Source organism: Capra hircus, chromosome 2 (genome assembly GCF_001704415.2).
Source record: "Capra hircus breed San Clemente chromosome 2, ASM170441v1, whole genome shotgun sequence".
Classification (NCBI taxonomy): domain Eukaryota; kingdom Metazoa; phylum Chordata; class Mammalia; order Artiodactyla; family Bovidae; genus Capra; species Capra hircus.
The window spans coordinates 115,687,570-115,709,799 of NC_030809.1; the positions used below are offsets into that span (position 1 = coordinate 115,687,570).

The 22,230-nt window shown below is 39.7% G+C and overlaps 1 protein-coding gene across 3 annotated transcripts in view; it reads left to right on the forward strand.

Annotated features, from left to right (window-relative positions):
- MTX2 (metaxin 2) overlaps window positions 1-22,230 on the forward strand; it is a 79,707-nt gene that overhangs the window by 11,345 nt on the left and 46,132 nt on the right. For 2 of the 3 annotated variants that reach the window (XM_005675928.3, XM_018065040.1), the window contains one exon: window positions 22,077-22,124. In XM_005675928.3, coding sequence (XP_005675985.2) covers window positions 22,077-22,124 — 48 coding nt within the window. Of the gene's footprint in view, window positions 1-12,681; window positions 12,703-22,076; window positions 22,125-22,230 lie in introns of those variants that run through there. The other variant, XM_018065046.1, reaches the window with a different exon arrangement.

The window sequence follows — 22,230 nt, forward strand, 5'->3', positions numbered from 1 at the left end:
ATGGTTATGTGTATCTCAGTCACCTCTTCTCACTCCCCCTATTCTGTGCCCCCCACCTACTCAACAAAATTAGATCCTAGAGAGCAGTGGCAGTTTTATATTAATCTTTGTCTATTTATCATCGTCCTTGGTACATTTTGCAAGTTTAATAACCTGTGGTAGTTCAGTTACAGGCTTTAATATACTTTTTGTCTGCCTCTCTGAGGATTTTCTCTCCCTGTGTTCCTTGTTCATGAAGGGATTCTGTGATGGTTAGGCTGTATTATCTTGTTTCCTGTTTATTTTGTCTTTTTGTTTTTGTTGTTGTTCTTGGGGAATCTTGCAATTCTGCCAGGATTTCTGGAGATATAACAACAGATCAAATCCTCTGTAGGGAATCATTTGTCTCATGGCTACCAGAGAGGAGTGAGGCAGGAGGAACAGAGAGTTCTCTGGTTACCTAGCGTGATAGGAGTGAGTGACTCTATGTCTAGTATTAGAACATAGTAGATATTTAAAATAACAGATTCTATTATTACAATGATTGTAATGAGTTTAGAGTGGTGGGGAGGATTGTTTCTTAGCTGAAGGGACATTTATTTTCCATTTACCAGGATTAGATTTAGAAAACCATTAAATCTTGAAGGTTAACATTGTTAGCAGTGTTGAGGTCTGATATTTGTGTGGGACTGTTCGTCTTTTCTCAGTTTTTTGGCCAGATATTGGACTTTTAATCTAAACCAGCTGTTTTTGTATAGCTCTGCTATTGATCACATATTCATCTTTGTTTCTGAGAAAAGCTCAGACATGGTGTCAGTGTTTCCTCTTTTATGAATTCCAGATTACCATTTCTAAAAACGAAATTCGCATTTTGAGCCCTAGCTACAAGGTTCATATCTATTCATAGTCACTTGGAGTTGGCCAGCTTTTTATTGGAAATTAATGAAAAATGATGGATCATTTTTATAATGAGACAGAGTCTAAACATAACCCTTTGAGAGGATGACATATGAATCCTTACTGGATAAGAATGGAACGTTTTCAGTTTTTAGCTTGTATTCAGTGTAGTCTGGGTATTGGCTTGATGATGCTATGAATTTGTTTTCTTCACCCTTGTTAACCTCCAGAAATTTGTCTGTTTTCTGAAATTGATCCTTGAGTAACTTTTTGAAATTGATCTCTAGTTTCAAATAGATAGGTTCAAATGGCTCACGTTCAAATCTCATAACTACTAACTTAATTTTACTTTCCTTATTGATTACATTTAATGGAAAAACTATCATTTAACCACTTTCTGTTTCCAGAACAAGTGCGGCCTCAGTTCATTAATCTTAAAAGCTTATTTTGGAACACTGTGAAATTGCAACATGTTAACTAAAGTATGTTTTAAAACATGGCTTTAAGCCATATCCACAAATACTTAAGTAGAATAAGATGGGCAAAAATCTTCCTGAATAAAATTAATCTACACAGATCCTTACTGCCACATTCTTTCATGAGGCAAATGAATGAAAGGGGTGAAAAGAACTTATTCTTACTTCAGGTGTACTCCATGCCCTCTGGACAGTCTTTTTTTTATTTATTTTTTTTGTGGTCACTGACCATCTTCATCAGATTTACTGGGCATGCCTGTGGCAAGTTTGGATTCTTGGCCTTCATTTCTACAGTATCAGAATCTCTGAGTTTAGGGTTTGATGGAAATACACAGTTTTATGAAGTTTTTTAGGGGATTCTTGTATATTAAGGGTTGAGAACCATTGTTGTAGAATGATGATAATTGCTATAATTATAATTAGTTATAATAATTATTACCCAAGTATGTTTATTTGTGGGTTCTGTAAGAGGTTAGCTAACACAGTTGTGTGTTCATGGACGCTGGAGTCACAACCTGACAAACCCTAGCCCTTGTCACTGATTAGCACTGTGACTTTGGAAAATTATTTATGGATGTGCCTTAGTTTTCTTACTGTAAAATCGGGATAATAACAGTAGTGTCTGCCTCGTTAAGGGCCTCCCGGGGGCGTCAGTGCTGAAGAGTCTGCTGCCAGTGCAGGAAACATGAGAGACATGGGCTCAGTCCTTGCGTCGGGAAGACCCCCTGGAGGAGAGCACGGCAACCCACTGCAGTATTCTCGCCTGGAGAAACCCATGGATCAAGGAGCCTGGTGGGCTGTAGTCCATAGGGTCGCGAAGAGTGAGGCATGACTGAAGCAACTGAGCACACATGCACCTCATAAAGTTGTTGTGAAACAGTTACTATGTCAAGCACTTAAGTGCACAATAAATGCAAGAAGTGTTTTAAGATCTATTTATGATCTATAGTTTATATACCTTTTTAAGTGTAAAGTTAAAAAAAATAGTATATTTGTAGAGATGTGATTATTACCATAATCCAGTTGTAGGACAAACATTTTCTTCACCCCCAAAAGAAATTTCTTGCCTATATACAATCATTTCTATTCCCAGGCCTGCCTAGTCTACCACTAACCTACTTTCTGTCTGTAGATTTGCCTTTTCTGAATATCTTGTATAAATGGAATCATACAGTGTGTATTCTTTAGTGGTTGGCTTTTTTCACTGGGAATAATGCTTTTGAAATTCATCTATGTTGCATCAGATATTCTACTTGATTCTTTTTTATTGCCAAATAGTGTTCTATGGAATGGATATACCACATTTTGTTTACTCATCAGCTGATGGTCATTTGGGTTGTTTCCACCATTTGATTATTATGAATAATGCTGCTGTGAACTTTCTTGTACAAATCTGTGTGTGAACATGTTTTCCCATTTCACATGGGTGAAATCCTAAGAGTGGAATTGCTGAGTCATAATGGTAATTTCCAGAAACCACTAATCATTTTATATCCCCACCAGCAGTGTGTGAGAATTCCAAATGCTCCATAGCCTTTAAATATTTGTTACTGTCTGTCTTGTTAATTATAGTCATTTTAGTGGCTCTGAAGTGGCATCTCCTTGTGGTTTTGAATTGTGTCTCCCTAGTGACTCATGATATTGAGTATTTTTTCATGTGCTTGTTGGCCATTCATAGAGAAATATCTATTCATATCCTATGCTCATTGAAAAGACTGAGTTGTCATCTTTATTACTGAGTTGTAAGCATTTTAAACTATGTGCTAGATATTAGCGGTAAAATTCTTGAGGAATCTTAACTGCTGTCACCATCACCGCCACCACCACTGCCATCATCATCTGTGAAAGCAGAAGTCTAATTTTTTTTTAATTTATTTTTTTATTGAAGGATAATTGCTTTACAGAATTTTGTTGTTTTCTGTCAAACCTCAACATGAATTAGCCATAGGTATACATATATCCCCTTCCTTTGAATTTCCCTCCTATCTCCCTCCCATTCCACCCCTCTAGGTTGAAACAGAGCCCCTGTCTGAGTTTCCTGAGCCATAGAGCAAGTTCCTGTTGGCTGTCTATTTTACATATGGTAATGTAAGTTTCTTTGTTACTCTTTCCATACCTCTCACCCTCTCCTCCCCTCTCCCCATGTTCCTAAGTCTGTCTCTGTGTCTGTTTCTCTATTGCTGCCTTATAAATAAGTTCAGTACCATTCTCCTGCTGCTGCTGCTGCTAAGTCACTTCAGTTGTGTCCAACTCTGTGTGACCCCAGAGACGGCAGCCCACCAGGCTCCCCTGTCCCTGGGATTCTCCAGGCAAGAACACTGGAGTGGGTTGCCATTTCCTTCTCCAATTTTTGAACGTGAAAAGTGAAAGTGAAGTCGCTCAGTCGTGCCCAACTCTTAGCGACCCAATGGGCTGCAGTCTACCAGGCTCCTCCGTCCATGGGATTTTCTAGGCACGAGTACTGGAGTGGGGTGCCATTGCCTTCTCCAGCTATTCTAGATCCTGTATATATGTGTTAGAATACAATATTTATCTTTCTCTTTCTGACTCATTTCACTCTGTATAATAGATTCTAGGTTCATCCACCTCATTAGAACTGACTCAAATGCATTCCTTTTTATGGCTGATTAATATTCCACTGTGTGTATATACTACAACTTCTTTATCCATTCATCTGTTGATGGACATCTAGGTTGCTTCCATGTTCTAGCTACTGTAAATAGTGCTGCACTGAACAATGGGATACATGTGTGTTTTTGTTTTGGTTTCCTTAGGGTATTTGCTTAGGAGTGAGATTGCTGGGTCATACAGTGATTTTATTCCTAGTTTTTTAAGGAATCTCCATACCGTCTTCCATAGTGGCTGTATCCATTTACATTCCCACCAGCAGTGCAAGAGTGTTCCCTTTTCTCCACACCCTCCCCAGCATTTATTGTTTGTAGACTTTTTGATGATGGCCATTCTGACTGGTGTAAGGTGATATCTCATTGTAGTTTTGATTTGCATTTCTCTAATAATGAGTGATTCTGAGTATCTTTTCATGTGTTTGTTAGTCGTCTGGTTGTCTTCTTTGGAGAAATGTCTGTTAGGTCTTTTTCCCACTTTTTGATTGGGTTGTTTGATTTTCTGGCATTGAGTTGTATGGCTGCTTGTATATTTTGGAAATTAATCCTTTGTCAGTTGTTTCGTTTGCTGTTGTTTTCTCTGATTCTGAGGGTTGTCTTTTCACATTGCTTATAGTTTCCTTTGCTGTGCAAAACCTTTTAAGTTTAATCAGGTCCCACTTGTTTACTTTGGTTTTTATTTCCGTTACTCTAGGAGGTGAGTCGTAGAGGATCTTGCTTTAATTTATGTCATCGAGTGTTCTGCCTATGTTTTCCTCTAAGAGTTTTATAGTTTCTGGTCTTTAATCCATTTTGAGTTTATCTTTGTGTATGGTGTTAGGAAGTATTCTAATTTCATTCTTTTACATGTAGCTGTCCAGTTTTCCCAGCACCATTTATTGAAGAGCCTGTCTTTGCCCCATTGCATATTCTTGTCTCCTTTTGTCAAAAATAAGGTACCCATAGGTGCATGGGTTTATTTCTGGGTTTTCTAGCTTGTTCCATTGGTCTGTATTTCTGTTCCTGTGTTAGTACCGTACTGTCGTGATGACTGTAGCTTTGTAGCATAATCTGAAGTCCAGAAGGTTGATTCCTCCTTCTCCATTCTTCTTTCTCAAGACTTCTTTGGCTATTTGGGGTCTTTTGTGTTTCCATATGAATTGTGAAATCTTTTGTTCTAGTAGTTCTGTGAAAAATGCCATTGGTAATTTGATAAGGATCACATTAAATCTGTTGATTGAGTTTGGCAATATACTCATTTTCACAATATTGGTTCTTCCTACCCAGGAACATGGAATATCTCTCCATCTGTTTATGTCGTCTTTGATTTCTTCCATTAGTATGTTATAATTTTCTGTGTACAGTTCTTTTGTCTCCTTAGGTAAGTTTATTCCTAGATATTTAATTCCTTTTGTTGCAGTGGTGGATGGGATTGATTCCTTAATTTCTCTTTCTGATTTTTCATTGTTAGTGTATAGAAATGCAAGTGATTTCTGTGTGTTGATTTTGTATCCTCCAACCTTGCTAAATTCACTGATTAGCCCTAGTAATTTTCTGATACTGTCTTTAGGGTTTTCTATGTACAGTATCATGTCATTTGCAAACAGTGAGAGCTTTACGTCTTCTTTTCTGATCTGGATTCCTTTTTATTTCTTTTTCTTCTCTGATTGCTATAGCTAGGACTTCCAGAACTATGTTGAATAATAGTGGTGAAAACGGACACCCTTGTCTTGTTCCTGACCTTAGGGGGAATGCTTTCAGTTTTTCACCATTGAGAATAATGTTTGCTGTAGGCTTATCATATATGCTGCTAAGCTGCTAAGTCACTTCAGTCATGTCCGACTCTGTGCAGCCCCATAGACGGCAGCCCACCAGGCTCCCCCGTCCCTGGGATTCTCCAGGCAAGAACATTGGAGTGGGTTGCCATTTCCTTCTCCAGTGCATGAAAGTGAAAAGTCAAAGTGAAGTCGCTCAGTCGTGTCTGACTCTTTGCCCCACGGACTGCAGCCTACCAGGCCCCTCCGTCCATGGGATTTTCCAGGCAAGAGTACTGGAGGGGGTGCCATTGCCTTCTCTATATCGTATATGGCCTTTACTATGTTGAGAGGTTCCTTCTATGCCCATTTTTTAAAGAGTTTTAATCGTAAATGGGTGCTGAATTTTGTCAAAGGCTTTTTCTGCATCTATTGAGATTATCATATGGTTTTTGTCTTTCAATTTGTTAATATGGTGTATCACATTGATTGATTTGCATATATTGAAGAATCCTTGCACCCCTGGAATACACCCAACTTGATCATGGTGTATGAGCTTTTTGATATGTTGCTGAACTCTGTTTGCTAAAGTTTCGTTGAGGGTTTTTGTATCTATGTTCATCAGTGATATTGACCTGTAGTTTTCTTTTTTTGTTTGGTTTTGGTATCAGGGTGACAGTGGCCTTGTAGAATGAATTTGGAAGTGTTACTTCCTCTGTAATTTTTAAAAAAGTTTTAGAAGGATAGGCATTAGCTCTTTAAATGTTTAATAGAATTCTCCTGTGAAGCCATCTGGTTCTGGGCTTTTGTTTTTTTGGGAGATTTTTGATCACAGCTTCAATTTCAGTGCTTGTAATTGGAGTGTTCATAATTTCTATTTCTGCTTGGGAAAGCTGAGCACAGAAGAATTGAAGCTTTTGAACTGTGGTGTTGGAGAAGGCTCTTGAGAGTCCCTTGGACTGTAAGGAGATCCCCATCCTAAAGGAGATCAGTCCTGGGTGTTCATTGGAGGGACTGATGTTGAAGCTGAAACTCCAATACTTTGGCCACCTGATGCGAAGAGCTGACTCATTTGAAAAGACTCTGATGCTGGGAAAGATTGAGGGCAGGAGGAGAAGGGGATGACAGAGGATGAGATAGTTGGATGGTGTCACTGACTCAATGGGCATGGGTTTGGGTGGATTCTGGGAGTTGGTGATGGACAGGGAGGCATGCTGCAGTTCATGGGGTCTCAAAGAGTCAGATACGACTGAGTGACTAAACTGAACTGAACTTGGTTCAGTCTTGGAAGATTGAAGTTTTCTAAGAAAGAACAGATATGCAAAGTTAAATAGAGGTAGATGAAAAAGGTTTATATACATTAAAGATTAACTGCTAGGAGAAAAGAACAGTAGGAAAGGCAAAGAAGGGAATAAATGTAAAAAAATATATAATAGGTTTAAAAAATTAATAATTAAAATTATAAAAAAGAGAAAATAAAAAGAAAATGGAAGAAGAAAGAAAAAAGGGAGAAAAAGGAAAACTCCACAGAACTGCAAAAGGCCAGGTTAGAGGCAAAGGTTTATAACAACAATAAAAGGTGTGACTGAATATTCGCATATACATATGCACTCATAAGCAAAATGAACACAGTCCAACAAAAATAAAGTGCAATAGATTTACCTGGCGAACAAAGGAAACCCAAAATTATATCTACCAGAACAAAACTAACTAAAGCACAGACTGGAAAACAAAACTAAAGCAAGGTGCCAATTGGGGAATAAAGCAATAAAAATAAAACTAACAAATATGTTGAAGAAAGAAAGAATAGATATGCAAAGTTAAATATAGATAGATAAAGAAGATTTATATACATTAAAGATTAACTGCAAGGGGAAAAGGACAGTAGGAAAAGCAAACAAAGGAATAAATATAGAAAACATAATAGGTTTTAAAAATTAAAAAAAGAGAAAAGAGGAAAAAAAAGGAAAACTCTGCAGAACTGCAAAAGCTTAACAGAGAGGCAAAGGTTTATAACAACTATAAAAATATTGACAGGAAAAAAAAAAGCGCAAAAGCTTAATTAGATTTCATAATGCCAATAAAATTGACAACTACAACAAAGTGGGCGAAAAAAAGGAAAAAAATCCAAAAGAATCTAGAGAACAAATCAAAACATAAGAACAATAAATGTTTTTCTTGAGTCACTGCTGTCAGAGTCCTTTCCTTCGCTGGAAGTCACAGTCCACCTCACCTCCCTAGGATGCCCTCCTAGGATGCTTATCTCCGGACCTACTCCAATTTGTTCTTGCCTCCAGTGTCCACAGCTATCAGAACTAGTGTGTTCTCTTTTGTGGGAGCTCTCAATGACCTTTTATATATTCCGTAGACACAGGGTCTGCCTAGTTGATCGTGTGGATTTAATCTGCAGCTTGTCCAGCTGGTGGGAAGGTTTTGGTTCTTCTTCCTTAGCCACACTGCCCCTGGGTTTCAATTGTGGTTTTATTTCCACCTCTGCATGTGGGTTGTCCACTGGGGCTGCCCTGGAGGACTTGGGTTTGCCCCTGTGAGGGCCAGTTGAGGTGGTGCAGCTGCTTGGGTTGCAGGGGTTCTGACAGCACCAGGTACTCAGGGGAATTGGTGGCTAGAGCAGAGGGAAATACAGTGCTCTCGAAGGGAATGGCAACCAGTATTGGCCCACATGTTCCAGTATTCTTGGCTGGAGAACCCCGATCCCTGACAGAGAAGCCTGGCAGGCCACAGTCTACAGGGTTGCGAAGAGTCGGATACTACCGAAGCGACCCTGTGCGCACAGATGCAAGACTTTTTTTTTTGCCTCTGGCAGCTCTTCCCCAGTGAGAGTTGAGTGTGAAGGTGGCACAGCTCTTGGCTTGCAGGGACCCTGGCGGTGCCAAGTGTGCAGGGACACGGACTGCCTCCGCTGCAGGAATTATGGCCCTACCAGAATCTTTTTTTGAGCCTCTTGTAGCTGGCGATCCGAAGGCCTCTTTGGTCAGTCTTTCTCTGTAGCTCTTCCTGTTCAGGTACTTAGAGGGCTCCCTTGCCTGGGGTCCTTCTCTGTTGTTTGGTGCATTGGGCTCATAGAAGGGCCCCCCTGGTTGGGGTCCTACTCTGTAGATGGGTGTGTCAGGCACTTAAAGGGGCATCCTGGGCGGGGTCCTCCCCTACTGTAGTTCAGTGTGTCAGGCATTTGATGGGCCAGCCTCTCTATTGTTCAGGTGCTGATGCTGGTGTGTGGGGTGAGAGAGGCTATGGTGATGGCTTAACCCCTACACGTGACTCAGCAGTATTGTCTTGCTTCTGTGGCTGCCTGGCTTTCCTCCACAGGCATTTCCCACCATAATCTCCTCCCTCATATCCCCTCGATCACATCTCTTCGCAGCCAACAGCAGCCCTCACCCTGGGATTGCTCCACAGTTCCTAAACTCCAGCTCCCAGCTGCTGTGCTTTCTAGAGGACTTGTGTCCCTGTCCAGGGTATGTATGGCTGCAGCAAGGACTGTCTGATTCTCATTCCATTTAGGCTGCCACAGATCAGCTGTTTCAGCCTCAAATGTTTCTCCTCTGACTTAGACAATTGCCCCGATGTGGGGATTGGACCCCTGCCTCAGTTCCCCCACTGGCTGAGGGCAGGTCCAGTCTTACTGACTCTCCTGTTTTTCCCCCTAGTTCCTTAGTCCTACCGAGTTTTTCGTGGTTCCATATATTCTTTTCTACTGGTCAGGTACTCCTGTCCGCTCTCAGCTGGTGTTCTGCATGCACTTCTGTGTCTGAAGGCATCTTCCTCATATATCTGTGGAGAGAGATGTGCTCCATGTCCACCTACTCCTCTGCCGTCTTGTTCTCTTTCTAGGTAGATTTTGACCAGAAGGAGATTTTTATTCTCTAGTTTCATTTGGGCCCACACTTTGGTTGTAAGGAGGAAGTTCTGCCCTTACTAGTTTCCCTGAATTTTTAATCAGTTTTGCTTTTCTTCCTTTGCTTCCTGCATGGCAGGGTATTAGAACCCATTTATCTAATGTATCACTCCGGCATGTATCCTCACTTTGAGTGTTTTTAGTCTTTTGTTTGCCACTTTGTTACAAATGAGTAGGTGGTTGGAGATATTGACATGGGTTGGTGAGACTGATGATTTATCTGCTGAGGGCTCAGTAAATTGGCATTCCTTTGGCACTCTGGAGATTGTGCACTGTTGTATGTAGTTTTTAGTTGTCTGTAACATGTTGATAGAATTAAGACTTGTTACGAGTATATCGTGTGTGCATGCGTGCTCGGTTGCTCAGTTGTGTTCGACTCTGTGACCCCATGGACTGTAGTCTGCCAGGCTCCTCTGTCCATGGGATTATCCTGGCAAGAATACTGGAGTGGGTTGCCATTTCCTCCTTCAGGTTGGAATCTTTCCAACCCAGGGATCGAACCTGTGTCTCTTGCAACTCCTGCATTAGCAGGTGTATTCTTTACCACTGAGCCGTATCAGGTAATCCTTATTGTTATCTTCAGATGGGCTTGAGTATTATAAAAAATATGGAGATGGGCCATATGGTACCACTAAAGTCTAAGTATCTTAAAGGCAGGTACTTGGTTTTCTTTGTAATTTTATCCTTAAGTGCTTAGACTGGTGCCTGGTACATTATATTTGGGGGGGGGATATTTTTTATGTATATAAGTATATATATAAAATATGTGTGTGTGTTCTGTGAATATATGTTGAATGACTGATAAAACAGATTTGTAGAATGTGGCTAAAAAGCTACATACAGTTTACTACATGTATACGACAAGCAATAAAGAATATTCAGTGAATTTTGATGTCAGTCAACAAGTTTTTTCTCCTTAAGGACTGATGGATCAAGCCAAGGAAGTGGTTCTAGTGTGGATCTTTTAGAGTTTGGCAGTCCCTTTGTTGGAGAAGGCAATGGCACCCACTCCAGTACTCTTGCCTTAAAAGTCCCATGGACGGAGGAGCCTAGTAGGCTGCAGTCCATGGGGTCGCTAAGAGTCAGACACGACTGAGCGACTTCACTTTCACTTTTCACTTTCATGCATTGGAGCTGGAAATGGCAACCCACTCCAGTGTTCTTGCCTGGAGAATCCCAGGGACGGGGGAGCCTGGTGGGCTGCCGTCTATGGGGTTGCACAGAGTCGGACACGACTGAAGCGACTTAGCAGCAGCAGCAGCAGCAGTACCTCTGTATTTATCTTACACTTCTCCAGTCTGTCTTAGAATGTCTGCTGCTTGCTTCAGGGCCCTTATTTCAGTCTAAGGTAGTCTTTAATCTTTTATCTGTGCTTTCTTGCAGTTTATTTTTTAAGTGGCTCCTATGAATGTGTCCTCCTTCCCCCTACTCATGTGTTGAAATCCTAATCTCCAAGGTGATGTTTTTAGAATATGGGGGCCATTGGGAGGTGATTAGGAATTAGTGCCATTATAAAAGAGATCCCAGAGAGCTCCCTCGCCCCTTCCACCATGTGAGGACCTGGCAGGAAGTCAGTAGTCAGTGACCTGGAGGAAGTCTCTTACCTGAACCCAGCCGTGCCGGCACCCTGATTTTGGACTTTGAGCTTCCAGAACTGTGAGAAATAAATTTCTGTTGCTGTGAGCCACTCAGTCTGTGGTATTTTGTTATAGTAGCCCACATGGACTAAGAGTAACCTTCCCACTGTGTTACAGACACTACCTGTCGGTACTTCAGGTTACGGAAGTGACAGCGTGACACTGCATCTCTCCACTTGCTAACAGGAGCCACTTTCTTTTTTAAATTTCCTTGAAAATGAAGCATAGTTGATGTACAATACTGTATAAGTTACAGGTGTACAACATAGTGATTCACAATGTTTAAAGGTTGTACCCCACTAATAATTATTATAAAGTATTGGCTCTATTCCCGGAGTTGTAAAATACATGGACCACTTTCCCACATGTTGAACATTGATCTCTGACTGTTGAGGTGATGGGAGAATGGTTTTAAATTCCTGTTAACGTGAAGAGTCACTTCCTGCTTACACATCCTCTGCAGTATCATTAAACAGCCCCTAAGAGACAGTGCCTCAGGGACATTGTCATTTAATCATTTCATGATCAGTATCATCTGGGATACAGTGTTATCTTTGAATTGTACTATAATTTGAAAATTGAATTGCAGGTTTAATAGTTCTTAAAATTCTAGTTTTGATAAGGTTACATGTCACTATATTTTAAGTCTAAATATCTTGCAAATCTGTTTTAAATGAAGGCTTCATATCATAACTTCCTAAAACTTACCAGGTTTTGAACTTAGTGGCTATGTTGATATCACTGAGATCATCAGTATAGTATTTATGTCAAACTAGTAAATTTATTTCCTTTTCTCTGTGTGTCTTGCAGCAAATTGTCCATGTTTAAGAGCTGCTAAATGTTCTTTGAGCACTTTGTTATGTTAGTAGTGTTTGCATTTACACCTTTGGCAGAAAGACATCCAAATTTGGAGACAGGTTACATGTGTTTCTTACTCCTTTTGTGTTACACTGTCTAAATAGTCTTTGGAAGCTGAAGAGATGACATCTATGAGCTTTTGGAGTGTAGTTGCCTAAGGATAAACTGGGTTTGACTTCATTAGTGCACAAATGATAGGTTTGTATAGAGTTATTATAGCATTAATCAATTTGATGGATTGGAAATATGACAGTACTGAAGCAGCATGTATTATTAGTGCCTATTATCCTGCAAATTATGTCTTCACCTATATTCATATGCCAGAGGAGTCATGTTGTACATTAAGAATGCAGAACTTTAAAAAAAAAAATCAACAACAGAGGGCATCTCTTTTCACTGCCCTTCTCTTGTCCTTTTAGATTAGATCATCAAGAGGTGGACTTTGGAACTAGACTTGTTTATTAGGTCATAGCACTTTCATGCTGTGAAGTGAGTGGAATGCCCCAAATTGAGTGGAATAGACAGATCTTCTGGCACCAGAAATGCTTATCACCCAACTTGATCCTTAAGAGACTACTGCAGGTAAAATGGCGTATTTAAGACTCTTAGGTATATACATATGTTAATTTGTTGGCAGTAGTCATTTCTTTAAAAGTTGTAATGGATTAATAGTAAAGAATGTTGGTGTTTTTGTTGTATTGGTTGATAAAACTTAGAAGTAGTAGGTACCTTAAAGAGAATTAAATGAGAATCAAATATGTATTTTGGGGGGCTATGAGAATTATTTTACCATGTATGCATTTCTAGCATACATTTGTTTGTTTAGACGTCATTTATTTTATGTTAGGGTTTTCACAAGTCCAAGAGTATGTATTCTCTCTTTCTAAACTTTCTTCTCCTCCAGCCTAAATACTTATAGGAGATAGAAATTATCTTTGAAAAGCTTTGAAATTTATTTGCATAAAAAAGCCCTCTATCTCACTAAAGGTTGCAACTTTAAGAGGAATCACCTTTGCTCCTAGTGAAAGAGACATTAGTGTAAAATTCTCAAGACAATTTTACCTAGATAAAATTGGAAAAACAGTAAAGGACAAAGGGGTTAAAAGACTTATAATAGTGTTATTTGAATAAGAAGTGTTGAGGTGCTCCAATATTTGCTTTATTTCTAGATATTTTAAATTTATACCTATAAAATAGTATATTTCTTCTTTATAAAAATAAACATTTTCATGGATCTTTTGCTAGGGAATGGGACATCATTGTAACTTTTAAAAATGAATTAATATAGGTCACTAAGAATGTCTTAGTGTAAGTTATTTCTTTGATATGAAAATGAGATAGTAGTTTCTGATTGTAAAAGAATTAATTTCTGAAAGGTGGGTAATTTTACTTTGGAACTCCTGTGATAAAGATTAGTTTTAAAATGATACTTAGACCAAAATAATTTAAATATTGCTTAATTTGAATTTCATATTTTTCCATATATTGTATATTTTGTTATTAATATTGTATTCAGTTTGGGGCAGTTGAGAAGCTGAGTCTTTAATAAATACTCTCAGGATCATGGGAATTTTCACATTCTAGGAACTTACTGCCTAGAAAGGAAGATAAGATATTGACATAATAATAGAATAGAGTAGAAAGCAATATATGATATAAGACAAGTGCAAACTGCTATGAGAAGTATAGATAAAGGAGAAATTAGATTGGTTTAGTTACAGAAGCCTTCTTGCTGGAGGTAGCATTTTAAGCTTGGTCTTGAAAAAGGTGTGGGATTTGGGCATGCAGTGGGAAGAAATATTCTGGGTAGAGGGTAACAGTTTTAGCAAAGTCACTAAGGTGAGAAAGTATAAAGTATACGGGGGAAATTTTAAATACTCTGGTTGGATGCAAGGGTCCTATTCTTAGATGGTTGGGTAGTCAGGTATTTCCCCCCCACCTGACATTAATTTGTGTGTGTTCTTTCCAAGCTTTTTTTGTGGTCAAAAAGATGATTTCACTAGAATAGAAGAGGACTTGTCTTTGATCAAGGGTATGTGAATGGCTGAGTTCCCCGACGAAATTTCAAATAAGTAGTTATTTAATTTGAACCATGTTTTCTAAAGTGGGGTTAGGTGTATATACAGGGGTTTTGTGCTAGATAATCCTTTCAAGTATGGGAAAGAAATATTGGAATTTAGGTTTCAACTTTTTAACTGTTTTCTTTTTTAGTGTTTTATAATGTGTGTGATTCACTAGGAATACCAGCTCTGATTTCCAAATCTATTTGGGTCTGCATACTCAAATAGTTTATTGATGGGGACAAGAGATTTAAAAAAGTGGTAATCCCTAGGTTAGAGGTAAAGAATATGGACAGGGGAATAGTGAGATGACTTGTCAGATGGTTGAGGGCATTGGTGATGGTCTCAGGAGTCTTGCAACAGGAATATCCAATGGACATTATGTATTTGATATAAAACAGAAACAGATTTCCAGTTTTAGGGTAAGTTTACAGGATTAGATTCTGCCATCTATTTCAGGGAGCTGTTTAATATTTTTATAGTTGTGTTATTGGCTGTAGAGTTGGAGTTCTCTGGGGCTTCCTTGGGGGCTCAGTTGGTAAAGAATCTGCCTGCAATTCAGGAGACCCAGGTCAGGGAGATCTTCTAGAGAAGGAAATGGCAACCCATTCCAGTATTCTTACCTGAAGAATTCCATGGACAGAGAAGCCTGGTGAACTACAGTCTATGGGGGACTGTAGAACTACAGCCTACAGTCTACAATCGTAGAGTCAGATAAGAGCGACTTTCACGTTCACTTCATCCAGAGGACCCCAATGTGTGTGTTAGTCTCTTAGTCATATCTGACTCTTTGCGACCTCCTCTAGAGGATCTTCCTGACCCAGGGATCAAATCTGGATCTCTTGCGTTGTAGGCAGATTCTTTACCATCTGAGCCATCAGGGATAAAAATTTACCTTTTTTGGCCATTTTGTATAGTTTTCTTGTCTTCTCTGCTGCATTTTTAGCTAAACAGTACAGAATCATTAACAATAATGATAGCAGTAATAGTAAAAACAAACATTTATTCAACTGACATTTACTGATCGCCTATTTGGCACTGGGTTCTAGGAATGAACGTGAAAGTGAGGTCGCTCAGTCGTGTCCAACTCTTAGCTATCCCGTGGACTGTAGGCCACCAGGCTCCTCCCTCCGTGGGATTTCCCAGGCAAGAATATTGGAGTGGGTTGCCATTTCCTTCTCCAGGGGATCTTCCCGACCCAGGGATCGAACCCTGGTCTCCCACATCGCAGGCAGATGCTTTACCCTCTGAGCCACCAGGAAAGCCCTCTAGGAACGAAGTGGTAAGCAAAAATCAGACCTGAACACTGAATTCATGGGGCTTACATTCTAAAGTGGAGGAGATAAACAAATAGTCCTCAAATCCCTGTGAAAATGTTGACTTTGGTAAGTGGTGCAAAGGAGTATACATGCTATTTAAGCTTGGAAAAGAGAGGCTTTGAACTATTCTAGAGGTCACTGAAGTCGTCCCTGAGGATAGGACCGGCTACATAATTTGTAGGGCCCAGTGCAAGATGAAAATGTGGAGCCCCCTTGTTTAAAAGAATTCTCGGACTGCCATAGTAGACTGTTAAACTGAGAACAGAACCCTTCAAGTACCAGCCCTGTGCAGCTGCTCAGGTTGGATGTCCATGAAGCTGGACCAACGTAAGGAAGTGATGTTTTTGCTGAGATGTAAGGACACGGTGGGAGGGGAAGATTGCTCCAGGGTAAAGGAAATACTCTAATGGCAGAAAGAGCCTCTTGATGAGGGTGAAGGAGGAGAGTGAAAGAGCTGGCTAAAGACTAAATATTAAAAAAAAACTAAGGTCAGGGCACCTGGCCCCATTACTGCATGGCAAATAGAAAGGGAAAAGGTGGAAGTAGTAACAGATTTCCTCTTCTTGGGCTCCAAAATCACTGTGGATGGTGACTGCAGCCATGAAATGAGAAGATGATTGCTTCTTGGCAGGAAAGCCATCACAAACGTAGACAGTGTTGAAAAGCAGAGACATTACTCTGCCGACAAAGGTTCACATAGTCGAGGCTATGGTCTTCCTAGTGGTCATGTGTGGTTGTGAGAGCTGTACCATAAAAAAAGCAGAAAGCCAAAGAATTTATGCTTTTGAACTGTGGTGCTGGAGAAGACTCCTGAAAGTCCTGTGGGCAGCAAGGAGATCAAACCAGTCAATCTTAAGGGAGATCAACCTTGAATATTCACTGGAAGGACTGATGATAAAGCTGAAGCTCCAGTATTTTGGTCATCTGATGTGAACAGACGACTCATTAGAAAAGTCCCTGATGCTGGGAAAGATTGAGGGCAGAAAGAGTAGAGGGCTTTGGAGGATGAGGTGGCTGGACAGCATCACCAATGCAATGAACATGAACTTGGGCAAACTCCAGGAGATGGTGAAGGACAGGGAGGTCTAGCGTGCTGCAGTCCATGGGGCCGCAAAGAGTTGGACACGACTGAGCAACTGCACAACAACAACAACAACAACAAAGGAAACAGCTTAAATGAATTTCAAGTGCAGGAAAAAACATGATGCGTTCAGAAACTGGGTGAAGGCCAGTGTGGCTGATGTGCAGAGTGGTTGGAAAAGAAGGATGAGGCCAGAGAGATAGAGAGAGCGATGTGTAAGCTCGAGCTGATCTTTATTCCCAAAGCCACAGGACTACTGAGGTGTATTAAGCATAAAGTCTACTTTTGATATGCTAATTATACCAGTATCTTGTATCTTGACAGCCTTGGACAATGTTCTCTCTCAGTCCCTGTTTTTTAATCAGTCTCCTTTCCAGAAACTTTTAGTCTAACCTTCTATATTTATTCTAAGGCTGGTCCTTCCTTAAGGCAAGTCTAAAAAGGCTCTTCATATCAGGGAGGGCTTTTGGTGGTAGAACTTGAAAGTAGGATGAGTCATGAAGTTTTATTCACTGTTGGATTAGTGTGGTCTAAAACATTTTAGGTTGACTGAGGTAAAACTAGTAAGAGATGAAAATGTTTTAATATTGTTTTAAAAAGATTTTTGTTTTTAAATGCTGAGATAGGCTTTTATCAGCACTATGATTTTGAATTCTTCATCTCCCTCTCTTTTATACATGATCAAGGGCAAGGGTGGATATTGACCTGCCTGACCTTTGGAAAGAGGAGTGGGGAATAATCGTATTTTTGGACTTTGTCTTTCACATAATGAAATGAAATGAAGTTGCTCAGTCGTGTCCGACTCTTTGCGACCCCATGGACTGTACCCTACCAGCCTCCTCTGTCCATGGGATTTTCCAGGCAATAGTACTGGAGTGGATTGCCATTTCCTTCTCTAGGGGATCTTCCTGACCCAGGGATCGAACCCAGGTCTCCTGCACTGTGGACAGACACTTTACCGTCTGAGCCGCCAGAATAGGCATTCTCAATGAAAAGGCTTTATATAATGTTACCCAAACCAAGAAATAGGCTTTGTACTTTGTTATGTGTGTATAATGTTTATGATTCCTAGACTTGCTTATTATGAAGGCTTATTTCCTAGAAAGATAGCTACATGGTTGGTTTGTAGATCCAATGCCATGCCACACAATTTAGGATTTTCGCTCTTGTCTCTCTGCTGAATAACACACCAGCCGTTTCTTCTCCCATGTCATGCTTAAAATGTGAGCTGATTCACATAGGTGATGCACTTAAATCGATGATGTTTGTATTTTCTGAACTGCTCATGGGTGAGATCATTCCCTGCATACTCTGCCATTTCTTGCCTTCTGGTCTGTGGGTGTACTGGAATTCCAAGCTGTTGAAATAGCATGGTTATATAGTTTATATCAGCTTGCCTTCCCTTTTTAAATGAAATGTTCTGTTTGTGACCCACTCCAGTATTCTTGCCAGGAGAATCCCATGGACGGAGGAGCCTGGTAGGCTACAGTCCACGGGGTTGCAAAGAGTCAGACACCACTGAGCAACTTCACTTTCTCTTCTTTCTTTTTTCTGTTTGTGAAGACAACATTAAATGTTTTGGCAGAGTTACTTTCTGCGAATTTCTTTTCAGTAATAGTCTCTGAGTTAGAGCAGAAATTGGATAAAGGAAAATATACTCTGCCAACCCCATTTTCAGCTTTAGGTTCTTAATAACAACTTTAAAAAATTATTTTCTTTTCTTCCTTTCTTTCTCTGTCTTTAGATTTGTTGGGTCTTCATTGCTGCGTGGGCTTTTCCCTGCTTACAGTGAGTGGGGGATACCCTTTGTCGTGGTGCACAGGTTTCTCCTTGCGGTGGCTTCTCATTTTGTGGAGCATGAAACTCTGTAGCACGCTGGCTTCAGTGGTTGTGCTGCATAGGCTGAGTAGTGGTGGTTCCTGGGCTGAGTAGTTGTGGCATATGCACTTAGTTGCTCTGTGGTATGTGGAATCTTCCCGAACCAGGGATTGAACCCATGTCTCCTGCATTGGCAGGCAGATTCTTTACCCCTGAGCTACCAGGGAAGCCCAGTTCAACTCCTTTGTTCTTATTTGTGGTTGAGTAGATACCTTGGCCACCTCATGCAAAGAGTTGACTCATTGGAAAAAACCCTGATGCTGGGAAGGATTGAGGGCAGGAAGAGAAGGGGATGACAGAGGATGAGATGGCTGGATGGCATCACCAACTCGACACACATGAGTCTGGGTGAACTCTGGGAGTTGGTGATGGACAGGGAGGCCTGGCGTGCTGCAATTCATGGGGTCGCAGAGTCGGGCACAACTGAGCAACTGAACTGAACTGAATATGTTGCAAGATTTCTTTTATTTTATTTTTTGTCTTTTTTTTTTTTTTCAAGATTTCTTTTAAATATGCCGGTTGTATTAGATCAGGAGAATGGGAGTGGGGCTGGTGATGATAAATGATTTTTTAACTGAACTTGCTAAACATATAAGTTCCTGTTCTTATGAGACCTCTGATATTGCAGAGTAGTGACTTTAGCTTCTGATTTATTAAAGAACATTTATATTCAGCATATATTTAATGCTAAATGTATGTTACTCTATTTTGAAAATTTGTAATCCATGGTATCGTATATACACAAAATAGCTAATCAAAAATTAAAATTATCAGAATATTTAATTAGAGCACCCTAGTACTTTAACTGGAGAAGGCAATGGCAACCCAATCCAGTACTCTTGCCTGGAAACCCCCATGGACAGAGAAGCCTGGTAGGCTGCAGTCCATGGGGTCGCTAAGGGTTGGACACGACTGAGTGACTTCACTTTCTCTTTTCACTTTCATGCATTGGAAGAAGGAAATGGCATTCCACTCCAGTGTTCTTGCCTGGAGAATCCCAGGGACGAGGGAGCCTGGTGGGCTGCTGTCTATGGGTCGCACAGAATCGGACACGACTGAAGTGACTTAGCAGCAGCAGCAGCAGTACTTTAACTGGAGAAGGCAATGGCAACCCACTCCAGTACTCTTGCCTGGAAAATCCCATGGGCGGAGGAGCCTGGTAGGCTGCAGTCCATGGGGTCGCTAAGGGTTGGACATGACTGAGCGACTTCCCTTTCACTTTTCACTTTCATGCATTGGAGAGGGAAATGGCAACCCAATCCAGTGTTCTTGCTGGAGAATCCCAGGGTCGGGGGAGCCTGGTGGGCTCCTGTCTCCGGGGTTGCACAGAGTCGGACACAACTGAAGTGACTTAGCAGCAGCAGCAGTACTTTAACATATTGATCAGTAAAACTTTGATTAGCCAGAATGTTTAGGGACTTGAGTGATAAGCTTAATATCCGTTTTCTTTCCATGCACTATTAATGAACACCACTGTATGTAAAACTTGGCACAGTGTGGCATACACAATGCATGTGGCACATTTTTGCCCTCCCTCAAGGAACTTAATTTCAGTGTCTTTGGAACTTTTGTAAATTTTATTCCTTTGCTTTATTGCTTTAATAAGATTAATAAATACATATAATTGAATGTTTGATGATGTAGTTTCTTATAACAAATGAACCTCACAGTATTGTTCGCATATGAATGTAAACTGTATAGGTATGCTGACCATACAGTTTATCCTAAAAGGTTATTTTTGAGTAGTTTGCAGATGTCCTCTTGTTTTTGTTTCCCTGCCTTTTATTTTTAAAACTGTTAACACTGGTTAATTGGATTCTTATTGAAATTTTACTTTGTTAAAAGGTTTATAGTAACGTAGTAAGATAGTCTCCAACTTAACAATGGTTTGACTTAGAATTTTCTGACTTTACAATAGTGCAAAAGTGATATGCATTCAGTAGACACTGTACTTCAAATTGTGAATTTTGATCTTTGCCTGGGCTAGTGATGTGTAGTGAGATACTCTATCTTGATGCTGGGCAGCTGCAGGGAACCACAGTTCCAGTCAGCTAGAAATTGCAAGGGTGAACAACTGGGCACTTAAAATAATTTTATACCCATAAAATCTTTCTGTTTTCACTTTCAGTACAGTATTCCATAAATGACATGAGATATTATCAATACTTTATTATAAAACAGGCTTTGTGTTAGGTGATTTCGCCCATCTGTAAGCTAATGTAAGTGTTCTGAGCACATTTAAGGTAGGCGAGGCTAGCCTATAATGTTTGGTAGGTGCGGTATATTAAATGCATTTTCAAGTTACAGTTTGTAACTCCACGGTAAGTTGAGGAAGGTCTGTAATATTGTGCATAACTGTACAAAACTGTGATTTATTTGCTTGGTGATTTCATGGTGTCCCTAAGTATAAGTTTGATTTTGTGTAGCCCAGACCAAACCAAATTTTACAGTTTATAATAATTACTACAACTTTTTCTTTTCATTCTAAAGTGGAAGTAAAAGCAAATTAAGGTGTCCACCTCCCACCCTCTCCTAAGACTGTTTAAGTGAATACATCTTAAATGATCATTCTTAAAAGAAAAAATGATTCATGTGTATAAATTTCTTTTTTAAAAAACCAGCTAGAAGTATATATTAAAAAATAATTTGTTGCTATGTCACAGAGACTGCTTAGTTTAAACACCATAAGAAAAGTTAATCAAATTCATATATTTGACTGACTTTCTTGCTGACAGCAAATATAGTTAGTGTGTTAGAATTGGTGATTTTGATGTTTTATGGATTTTACGAAGAATTCAGCAAATAATATCCTGAATATTCTGTCTGTGGAAGCATTGCTTCTTATGTGCAGTTGATTAGACAAATTCAAATCTTGGGCTTTTTCCAAGCACTGGTAGGTTGCTAATACTCTTTGTAGCTGGAGTCTTTGCTAGATGAGAGGTTAAGAGTCAAGGTCAAGCCTGACTTTAGGCCTAAAATGAGCTTCACCAACTTTATTTCACATTGTTTTGATAGGTACTTACTGCTTCATTGTATTTTCTGCTTTTGTGAGATGATGTTGTTGGGTTCAAGGCAATTAAACGTAGACAACAGGATTCCCCTGTTTAAATACTACCAGCTCATAAGGAAAGATGCACAGCCTGATATGCATAGATTTGATTCTTTCATAAAGTGTCTTCTGAAAATTTACTTTGTTAAAAGTTTACAGTAAAATATAAATATTGTTTCACTATTTTTCTTTTTGATAGTGAGCTGAAATTCAGTGTCTTTCTATATGTATGAGTATAATTTTAAATATGTCTGTGTTTGAAGGAGGCTAAAGGAGTAGACAGTTTTATTTTTTTAATTTTCACTTTTGATTGGGCAAAATGTCTTCCATGTCCTCCCCATGAAAAATTAAACTGCCACCAAACATTCATTTAAATGGAATTATCTAACTTGCTTGTATAGGTTCTCATAGAATCTACAGTAATGTGACTAGTTGCCATATTTAAGGTATCTTTGGTAATTTAATCCTTGGCAATTTATGCTTGACATTAAATGCTCTAGGCAAATGTATGTGTTTATTAATTTGGTTGGTTATTGATATATTTTTGCCCTATGTACCTGTTTCCACAGCTGCAGAACCTTGGCCTGAAAATGCTACATTGTATCAGCAACTGAAAGGTAGGTGCTTATTCTCTATTAAAAATGGCTTCATATCAAACTATGTGTGTTCAGTCATGCCTGACTCTTTGTGACCCCATGGACTGTAGCCCAAGGCTCCTCTGTC